This window comes from Drosophila novamexicana, unplaced genomic scaffold (assembly GCF_003285875.2).
Source record: "Drosophila novamexicana strain 15010-1031.04,08,12 unplaced genomic scaffold, DnovRS2.1 tig00000770-arrow-pilon, whole genome shotgun sequence".
Classification (NCBI taxonomy): domain Eukaryota; kingdom Metazoa; phylum Arthropoda; class Insecta; order Diptera; family Drosophilidae; genus Drosophila; species Drosophila novamexicana.
The window spans coordinates 515,549-526,174 of record NW_020824821.1 but is presented as its reverse complement, the minus strand read 5'-3'; the positions used below and the strand labels follow the sequence as shown (position 1 = coordinate 526,174).

Genomic DNA, 10,626 nt, shown 5'->3' with positions numbered 1-10,626 from the left:
AAGTGCACTCATAGGGAGCTGCCCTTCGTGTGCCGTTGGCATTCAACTTGCCACCACGTTGCACGTTGATTTTCGTTTTATTGAAGTGCATAGCGAATGGTTATTGAGAGAGCTGCTCAGCACAGTTTCGATTATATTTGATTCAAAGGTCAAGAAGCGGCAAGTGCAGTTTTTCATGCAACAAGGGGCTGCTCTTCAGCCTGAAATTTATTTAATCAGCCAAAAAGTGCACAAAAGAGGAACTGCAATTACTGCCCATTTGAATAGGTGGTTGGAGAAAAATCAAATCGAATGATAAGGGTTTTTGTAGAAGAACAGGAGGGTTTGAAACTAAACATATATATGTATATATATTATTGTTATTATATTATATTATTGTTTTCAACACTTAACTCAAGAGCAAATCAGACTATTAAAATATTATTTACAAAGGTTTCCATTAAAGAAAATCAATTAAGTTACAAAGAACACATTCCCAAGAAAAAGTCATAAGATGCCAATTAAAAGCACGAAATAATGTCAGAAAGGGATTGAAGAGAGAGAGTTCTTAGCTCTAAAACAATATTTGCCCACCTCAATGATAGTTATTAACAAGTCTGGAATGAACTATTAAAGTGCTTAAAATATTTTGCATTTTCCGCCCTTTTCATTTCAGTGTCATCATAACTGCCTGTCCGGGCAAATATAACAAAGAATATTTCACAAAGAACACAAGAAAAACTCTAGCACTATAATCCTAAGCTGAGCTGCGTTAAAACCCGTGCCTTATATTATTTTATTTAAGGTAAGACTCCGCTAAAGAGCATGCTGAAAGCACAGTATTTAAGAAATAATCACATTTAAAATGCTTTGCTTTAGCATCGAGACTTCCGCTTGATTATGGCAAACAAGCGAGAATCGACTTTGGGAGCGGACAAATAAAGATGACGGACTTTTGTTTTGTTGTTGCAAGGCACAAACATATTATTAACAATAACTTCAAAGGCAATTATCATTAATTGTTATGGCCATTTAAATTTAACGCATCATTAACGGCGCCAGCCAAACGGGCAACAACAAAATCGGCTAAAAGCTCTCCACAAACACATTTATAGCAAATGGGCGCCAAGAGCTTTTCGTTGGCAACCAAACAGGAGGCAGCTTTTGCCTCCTAAGAGAGCCAGGTTAAGAGAGTCAGGTTAAGAGACCCGACACGTTGTTGAAACTTTTTTGGCGTTCTTTTAGCGCATTTTCGGTTTGAATTGTAAGTTGTTGCCTGCTTTTAGGCGCACGTCTTAAAAGGCGTGCCAACCCGCGCGCTCCCATTATGAAATTTGGCATCTGGACTCTGTGACAAATTTAATTACCAGCAGCAACGCGCCTGTCTGCCATTGATAACCCAAGTTCAATGAATCGTTCAAAATTGATAGCCATTAAAATTTCTGGCATGCCTGCGCACTGATCACACCAAATCATCCCAAAATATTTCCCAAGGTCAGCTGCACCTGGCAGCTCCCCAACATGGAAAAGTTTGGGTACACAATAAGTACATGGCATACTTTACAAAGGCCAACTAATTAGCGGGTTTGCAAAGCAGCAGAATTTGTAAGCAAAGTTTTTCGAAATTTATTGCGGTTTCTCGATATAAAAAGAGTAAAAGTTCTATATTAAGCAGGGGGTTTTCAGTTCGAAGCATACGATTTTAAAACCCATTATAAAACATCATATATCTTGGGGTAAACTATGAAGAGGCTCAGCTTAAAAAAACGTTCTTAAGCGGCCCTTATTATAGAATATATTTATGATTAAAATGGAAGTTATTAACGTAATAAATTTATATATAAGCTGACAGATGGAGAGAAATATTTAGACTATACGAGTAAGCAAATCAGGTACACGTGTTATTAGAAGATTCTGACCAACAGCAGGAACCGGATACGGAACAGTATTTCACGAACATTTGCCAGTAGCAGCTGTCAAAAGTCCTGAATAATTTATTAATTGTTCGCAGCTGCGTGTTTCTCCGTTACCTACACCAAGGAGGGGCAGCTGCATATGAAGCGTAAATTAATTTCGCACCCTCCAGTTGTGTGCTGTCTGCTAAACTGATAGCTAAGCCAATTTAAAGTAAAATGTCAAGTTGTATTTTTTATCGAGTAGATTTCTTTTGCACCCTTAATTATGGCACTTTACGCCAACGTTAGGGGGAAGGTGGAGGACGTCGCAATTGGAAATTTTCGCGCAGGATTTTCTTTATTTCAATTTTATTTAGTCTGCTGTATGCGCTGTCCAGAAACCGGGTGCGGGTGCGGGTGCGGAGTCTGTACACAAGAGCGCGCAGTCGTGCGTGCATTTTCCACCCTTTTCACTAAGTGCGATTGCTTTTCGAAGTGACTGTGAAAGCGGATTCTAAGCTTGAGGAATGCCAACAAGTGGCAATGACAATTGAATCTTCTGGCAATCAAAATCACATAAAATTCCTGATATTGAGTGCGCATTTGTTGTGCTTGGGGAGGGTAAATGAATTTAGAAAGTACTTCAAGACAGTTGCTTATGCATATATCGGTTTTTTATGATTGTTGCTTGCAAATGATACCTAGCGTTGTAAATATTCATGTTAACTTTTAATCAAGCTAACCAAGCAGCTAACAAGGCTGTTAAGCGCTTTGGGGTACCGATAAGTGTGCCACATATTAGTTCGATTTATCTACCCTTCATTCTACTATATCTAATATTTGCATACTTAACATTCTGTGATTTCATTACAATAAAATACAAGTAAGTCTAGACGAATTGAAATATAATCACCAAATGTTAAATATGTTAAGTGTGTTGTTGCTTATGGGACAACAAGCAGACATAACTAAAATTGTATGAAAAATGTATGAAATGTTGGATATTGGAAGTAGGTTATTCAAAAAAGGCGGCACAACAATTTGAAATTAAAATAAAAAGTAATAGACTGATTTTTCATAAGAAACCCGTGCGATTACAGCATAATCAGTTTGTTCTTAAATGAGCTTCACTTGAGCATACAGCTTAGTGAGTTTTCTGTTTTAAAAAGTGATTACCCGAGTTACAAGGACTTATCAAGAACAAGAAAAAAAGAAGATGACAACAGCAAACGACTTGCATGAAGTGCAACAACAGCTGCCGCACACAATAACAACGTTGAATGTTGCCATGCCATAAAGACGAGAAAACTCCTTTGTTTTCTTTTCATTAACGCAACGCAATGTATGAGAAGGCTACTAATTGCAATCAAGATAACTTCAACTTGTTGCAGTGCTTGCTCCGCTCTGCTCTGCTTCTTGCGGCGGTCACAAAAGCTCGCATCAGTATCGGCAAAGACATCAGAAACAATTGCTAAACGAACATTTATTCCTTTTTTTTATTTTGCTCTTGACCATTCGTTTACTCTTCTATTGAATAATTCATTGAATGGGGGAGTTGACGCTTTGTTTTTTGGCAGTCAGTAAGCAATCAGCTAATTAAGTTGCGGCTACAAATTGATAGTTTCCATTTTGACTCTTGCCTAATCTAAAGATTCCTTATTGGTCCTTTTAGATGCAACGTTGCTGCTCCTGTAATTGCTACCGATTAGTCTGAATGAATACTCATCGCTTCGTTTGCCAACCGAGTTGGATGTATATTGCGACTGTTATCGATTTTCAAACACTACCGTGATTAGTAATGTATATTACTTGTGTTATCGACATTTCTATCACTCCTCTCCATATCCATCTCTATTTTTCGGTCGACAAAAACTGCTTAAAGACGTGAAACAGCTCGATTTAAAGTTATTTGCTTAAAAGTATGGCGAGCCTCTTATTCTCCGATCTCCTTGCCACAGCCTGGCCGATGGGAAGGCAGCGGTCAGAGCATTGCATCAGGAGCAAGAACATGCTCGGCGACTATTTATATCATCCATCTGCGCGAGGCTTTGTGGACGTGAGGAGTGTTATGATTTAAGACACAGTCATTACCACCTACAAAAAAAAGAAAAAAAGTCGAGTTGCGGAATCAGGACTGTCTCACCAGGTTGTGCACGCTTGGCACCTGAAAAAGGCGCACAGTGTGCAGAAATTCTGTCCAATTCTGCATTTAAGTCTGAAACTGAAGGAACCGCTTTGCTAGACTTAAAAGGGCAGCAAAACATCCATTTACCTTGTGAGTATTGGAACTGTACATTAAACATAATGATGAATTCACATAAATTCTGGAAGGATTTATTAGATACATGTGAGTACTATATAATATTTATTCATACCAGTTTTATTCGAATGAAATTAGCAATGCCATTTTAATAATTAAATAAATACTTGTATATTTCACTAAATGAGAGGCAAACAAATAATGTTGCTTCGCCTGCTTAAAACTATAAAAGGTTTATTTAAAGACCTAACGACTAGACCAAAAAAAAAGGAAAGCAAAATGGAAAAGGAAAATAAGTTGAGTGGGACAAATGTAAAATATTTCGTCGCCAGAAGCTGGGCAAACATCAACAAGCAGTCGGCGCCAAAAGCCAAACGTCCTTTTTATTACCTTTGTCAAATGCACAAATAGCTGAATCCTCCCCCAACAAATTTACACATTTTGTTGTAGGCAAAAAAAGAAAAAGAAAAAAAGGGTAATTCCAAAGGTAGATCCGGCCGTGTCCTTTGCCGCTCCAATTTCGGACTGCGTGCGGGTGCTCAGGCAAATATTCAAACGTCTAAAAGTGTACAATAAAATATTATATCGTAATAAAAAGCAAGCACACGGCAACGAATGCTCGAGTGACTGCAGAGTGTTAGGTGTGGGGCGGTGGGTGGTGTCGTTATCATGCGATTGAGCAATACTTTCGTGTAATATTTTGCTAGCCTGCCGACAAGCTGAGAGGATAAGAGTTGCCTGCGATTGCCACACACATACACACACCCCAACACAGACACGCATGGGAAAATTGTCGCAATGCCTCAAGATTTATAGCAGATTTATCGATGGCTTTAGATGTAGCTGCAGCTGTGGCTGCTGCTGCTATTCTTGCCATTGTTTTAACAAGCTGTTTGACATGTGCATATTACGTATACGCACTGCTGGAGTGCTAAACGATGTCCTTCAATGAGTTTACTTATCAGGTAGGGATCTATTGCTAGCAGCAAAGGGATATTGTGTTTTTTTAACTATCCGATAAAAGTAAATTTTGTTGAGATTTTGCCCTACCTTTAGGGATTTGTATACTTTATGTCTTATTTGGGTTCAGGTGTAGTCCCTGTTAGATGTCTACTAAAACGATAGGAAAACAGCACATTTTATATTAGTAAAAAAGTTTGTCAGTTTTAATAAAAGTAGTTGTTGATTGGGCAGCTTTGCAGCTTTTGCGGTGAGTTAGCGTCGAATTTTGGTACTTGGTATCGGAAAAGGAATCGGTCACTTTTAAATGCATTTATTTATGTTTTTTATCACAAAACTAAATAAATTTAAATGCAGAATTGCAATAAATTAAATTATTTACTATCGTTATTCATTTATTTTTTAATTTAAATTTATAATATGGGTAAACCAAGGGGTTAAAATATTAGGTTTTCACCATTCCATAAATATCTAAATTTAGGGATGATGGCCCCGAAAACCGCATATACACGATTAAAGCCTATAGTTTCTCCTAGCCAACTGTGAAAATTTGATTAAAATCGTTGGTACCATTTTTAAGATATTTGGAAAAGAGTGCAACAACCCCAAAGTCAGCCCCATATAAAATGACCGCAAAAAATCAACCTTGTTTTCGAGCCCTTATTTCTTAACTCAGAGACAATGGCCCTCAATGCACGGTATACCCTCTTGTAGATACATATTTCAGGAAGCTATAGGCACTAATTTTAAGTAAATGGACGGTACAGATTTTGAGAAAATTAATTAATTGTAAACCAACCTCATATTCATTAAAAAGTCTATCGAACTGCTAGTTCCTACGTGAACTGAATCCCTGCCTGGCATCAGTGTTGAACAATTTTGTGCAGAACTGAGCGGGAACCAATTCAATTTGAATTATATGTAATCATGAAAAAATGGAAAGGACTCACAGTAAATTAAATTAATAAGTCAAAGCAAATTATATGAGAAGTACTAAGTCATACTTAATAGCGCAGTTTATGGAAAAATTGCATTTTTCCATTTTTTTTCTTTACAAAAAACATGCTGGCAATATTATATATCATACTGTTAAATGGCAACCATATATTAAACCCTATTATTTAATTTCTCCGAAAACGGCCCCAAATGCACGGTAGTTTAACATATAGATCGCGAATTTTGCTTTTTACATCAAGAATATCGTCCAGCCAGTTTTTGAGAAATTCGCATTTTTCTTTTTTTCTTATTATACCTCGTGTTATGCAAAAAACTAGCTGGCAACATTGCATCCTTAATATATTTATGTTAGGGGCTGCCAACTTATAAAGAATGCAAACATAAAGATGTAGAATGTTTCAACATTAATAAAGTATATTTATTTAATATAAATATTATGATTACATACTATTGCCCGTGCATTTGGGGCCGTTTTCGGAGAAATTAAATAATAAAGTTTAAAATATGACTGCCATTTAACAGTATGATATATAATATTGCCAGCTTGTTTTTTTTTCATTAACATAGGATGTTATGAGAGAAATAGAAAATGAGAATTTCTCAAAATCTGTACCGATGATTTTAATGAAATAAATAGCAAACTGATTGATAAATCGTGCTCTATATGCTTCTTATTTTTGTAATTTCGTTTCGCTTCTGTAGACAAACCAGTATCGTAACGTGTTGCGCTTTGTTCACATACAGAAACTAATCCAACCTGCTATATAAATAAATATTTATATGATGCATATATATGAATATGTATTTATACATATATATTCAATATATCTATATGCTTATATCTAGACATTGTTCGCAAATTCTGAATGAATGACAAACAACTGGCAGCATGTTTTGAAAGTGAAATTTATTGTATAATAATATAATAATATAATTTTTATTTATTTTTTAGTTTTTGATTCATAAAAATTTTTATCGCATAAAAGTGCATACAAAATATTTTTCTTTTGTGTTCGGAAAAAAAGTTTTTCTCTGAATTTTCCTCTATCAAAAAGAAAGCGTGACGTCACGCCTACACACACACACACACACACACACACACAAATGCCCACAAAAAAGAGAGATAGATAAATGAGTGAATACACCGGATACAAGATATATATAAAAATCAAAGCTCATACAAAAATAGTTGAAGAAACGTTTCCTAAAGTAAGTCTAGAGAAGTGTGCATTTAATCGCCGAACAGCTTCTTGCCCAGATCCATCATCCTGTGGTTGCGGCAAACGCGCAGCGCATCGGCCTTCTTCAGGACGGCCACAACATCGGCATTGACATCCACCAGCTGGGAGAGGAAGTCCTCGTAGGCGGACTTCACGTTGGCAGGCAGCGTGCCGATCTTTACCTTTTTTAGCGTCTTCACAATGCCCTCAGCCCAGCCGGACTCGAGGGCAAACTCGGATAGCCAGGGCACCAGGGGCAGCACACCGCACATGGTCTGCATGCCTAGGAACCAGAGCTCCGAGATGTCCGACCAGTAGCCCTTGTAGGCAATAGACACCACCAGAGCTGTGGGATCGTTGCTCTCATCAATGTTATACGCATCCCAGAGGAAGCGTATGGTGGCCTGTATGTAACGGCAAATGGAGAAATCGTTCTGTTTGACCTTCTTGGACTGCTGTTTGAGCAGCAGCAGGCCGAGCACAGCCAGATTGCCATGGATGACCAGATTATCGGGTGTATCCTTCAACTCGGGCAGATTCTCAACAACGAACTTCAGCAGATTGACAAAAGTTGGCGCGTCCTCGGCCCGTTTCGGCTCCAGAACCGTAAAATTCATGAGTATGTTGCACAGGGCGACAATGGCGCTGCGCGCCTCCTTCATCTGGGCTTGCTGCTCTGGCGTGGGCACCGGATCCGGTTCGTTCATGCGCTTGAGACGCTCCGCACGCGGAATTGGCGGGCGCTTCCAGTGCGCAATGCTAAAGTACAGCTCAATGGCCTCTAACAACACCTCGTCCTGCTTGTGCGTGAAGAGCACGCGACGTGCCTCATCCTCCACGGCAAAGTGGCACAATGCTGGCATCATGACGCGCAGTATATCGACGGGTGGGCTGCCCTCACGTGGACCGGCGCGCCAGGCTTTCAGCTCGTGAAAGCTCTCATTGCCAATCTTCAGTATGAAGGGCAGCAGCTTGTAGATGGCCGGTCGCATCGCGGTGGTCTCCTGGGCCAGCCAGGCGGACAATATGCGCACCGTGGCAATGATGAACTCCTTGTCGCGCACGTTGCCACTGTCCTTGATCTTGTCCTGGCTAACGCGCGTGAGCACGGCCAGCACTTGGTTGAAGGCGCCCTTCAGTGCCGTATAGGTGGTCTGCTTTTCCTTGGGCTCCATGTCTAGCTGATCGCTGGCCATATACTCAATGCATTGTTCTAGTATGACAAAGCAGCAGGTAAGTAGTTCCGCCTGCTTAAAGGTCGTCTCTAGCTTCTTCTCGTCCATCTGCATTCGCACCTCAATGGCCGCCAGCTGAAGAAGCATGAGGAAGAACTGTTTCTGATCGTCCATAAAGGCCCACTGCATGCCCAGCACCTGCAGCGTGGTGGCTATCAAATGCAGCGCCGGATCACGCTGTTTGGGTCCAATTTTGGCTTTCAGTATATCGCTGCAGCCCTTGAACAGGCTTTCCGGCCAGATCTGGCCCTCTAGCGAGTTAAGCACAATCTCACGCCGGCAGGTGATCAAAATATCGGCGAGTATGCGGCACAGCTCGTACTTGCGTTCCGTGTGATCCGTTTCCATGTCCAGGGCAATGCGCTGGATAAGTGCATGGAATGCCGTCGGATCCTCCGGCCAGGAGACCACGCCAAACTTCTTCACCAGCTGCACAATCAGATGCAAAGCCTCGTCCGTCTGGAAGCTCTGCGCCGAGTAAATTTGCGACATCTTGGGTATGGCGCCGGTGGCCAGAAGCGCCTGCTGGCCAGGCTCATAGCTGGCAATGCTCTTGAGGCAGCTGTAGGCCTCGCTCACCACAATCAGATTATCCTCGTAATCGGCATCATCCGCCTGCTCGACAATCTCCAGCAGAGTGGGTATTGCATCAATAATTTCCTTGTGCGTGGCCAGCTCCTCCTCCTGACAGAAGCCTGTCAGTATGGACAGGGCGACGCTCTTGTAGACCAGCGGCGGGCAATCGCTGGGCAAATCCTTGGACACAAGCAGCTTTCGCAGAAAAGGAAACCCAATCGCCTCAAAGAGCAGCTGCTTGCCCGCTGTATTGCAGTCTTTGCCCTTCATCAGCTTGGTGACCATGAAGAGGGCCGCAAACTTTTCGGTATCGCTGCGTGTGCCCTTCAAGAGATTGGCGCACTTGCGCACGGGCTCTGGCACGTCCGTCATTTTGTAGCTCTGCTGCAATTGTCTGCCCGAAAACAACCAGACTTTATGTGGACTTTTCTCTATATATCTATGTATATATATACGCGTCTATATGTGCACGCTCTATAAATAACTCTCACACTTTCACTTGGCTACACAGTTCCCGTTGGCGTTTCTTCGGGCGGCGTGTTCGTTTCTCCGTCTTCAAATATGTTTTTGGGCTTGGCTCCTCGCTCGACGACGCACTCTCGCGCACTGATCGCTGTCGGGGAAAATATGTGCGACTCGTTTCGAATTTTCCAAAGTGGCCGCAGCTGTTGCTGTTCAAATCTCTATTGGACATGACGGCAAAACCTACACAAAATTTTATTTTTACTTACGAGAACACTTGCATCAAAGAGGGGCAGAATCAGTTTAACAACAGATTCGTCGCTCTATATATATACACATACATTTATTTTTCTCATATATTTATAAGATTTCCGTTGATTTTATAAAGAAATTTATTTTCTTTTCACATTGCTCACCGAAAATCGAATAGTACTAAATTTTCCATATTTTCCATTCATCTTTTACCTAAATTATATAGAAAAATCCTTATTTTTAAAAGAAAATTCGTTGAATTTTTATATTTTTGAAACTTAGAGTTGAAATTTTGGTAAACCACTTTTAGGTTTCAATGGTAAGACCGTCATATTTTTGTTCTCGCGGGGTATTTCTTTAGTTGCACAAAAGGTATTACTGTGTAAGAATTTTTGGTATTTACATATGGTAAGAGTTATATAGCTTACACTCGTGGTGATATTGGAAATGGTAATCGTTTTATCTTATTGCTGTACTTAGTATTTTCTGATAATATTTATTTTCAGTATTTTCAGTAAATGTCTAGTGTTTGATGAATTAAATATATAAAGTTTTCACTAGTGATATTAGAAATGGTAATAAGTTTTTTCCTTTTGGCCTTTTAAGTATTTTACCAAATGGTTAAATAGTATTTTCTAGTATATTCAGTATATTTCCGGTATTTTTCTTTTATATGCGAGTGTATGTTATACTTGAGTACTTGAATACTTTTTCATTATATTATTTCACCTATACATGCCCATTAGAGTATATAATTGTAGGTAGAGCATATTGATTTCCCATTTTCTTGAATTTTCACATGCATAGTACAATATGAAAACCAATTTAAA

The 10,626-nt window shown here is 39.7% G+C and overlaps 1 protein-coding gene and 1 long non-coding RNA gene across 3 annotated transcripts; both read right to left on the bottom strand.

Moving 5' to 3' along the window:
* Positions 1-3,358: 3,358 nt before the first annotated feature.
* On the bottom strand, positions 3,359-4,325 carry LOC115763783. 2 transcript variants are annotated; one of them, XR_004017952.1, is made up of 4 exons: positions 4,250-4,325; positions 4,147-4,198; positions 3,617-3,968; positions 3,363-3,563 (listed from the first exon to the last, which is right to left on the bottom strand). It is a non-coding gene; the product is annotated as an uncharacterized LOC115763783 (long non-coding RNA). The 2 variants fall into 2 exon arrangements; XR_004017953.1 differs by having other exon boundaries at positions 3,359-3,968; positions 4,039-4,198.
* A 2,695-nt stretch (positions 4,326-7,020) lies between these two features.
* LOC115763794 (neurochondrin homolog) lies at positions 7,021-9,734 on the bottom strand. The gene has a single exon (XM_030706525.1). It carries the CDS (start codon positions 9,452-9,454, stop codon positions 7,283-7,285), a length of 2,172 nt encoding a protein of 723 aa, XP_030562385.1. The 5' UTR covers positions 9,455-9,734; the 3' UTR covers positions 7,021-7,282.
* Between the last annotated feature and the right edge of the window lie 892 nt (positions 9,735-10,626).

Excerpts from the sequence above, each read along its gene's own strand:
- LOC115763794 (XM_030706525.1), bottom strand. The coding sequence starts at position 9,454 with ATGACGGACGTGCCAGAGCCCGTGCGCAAGTGCGCCAATCTCTTGAAG.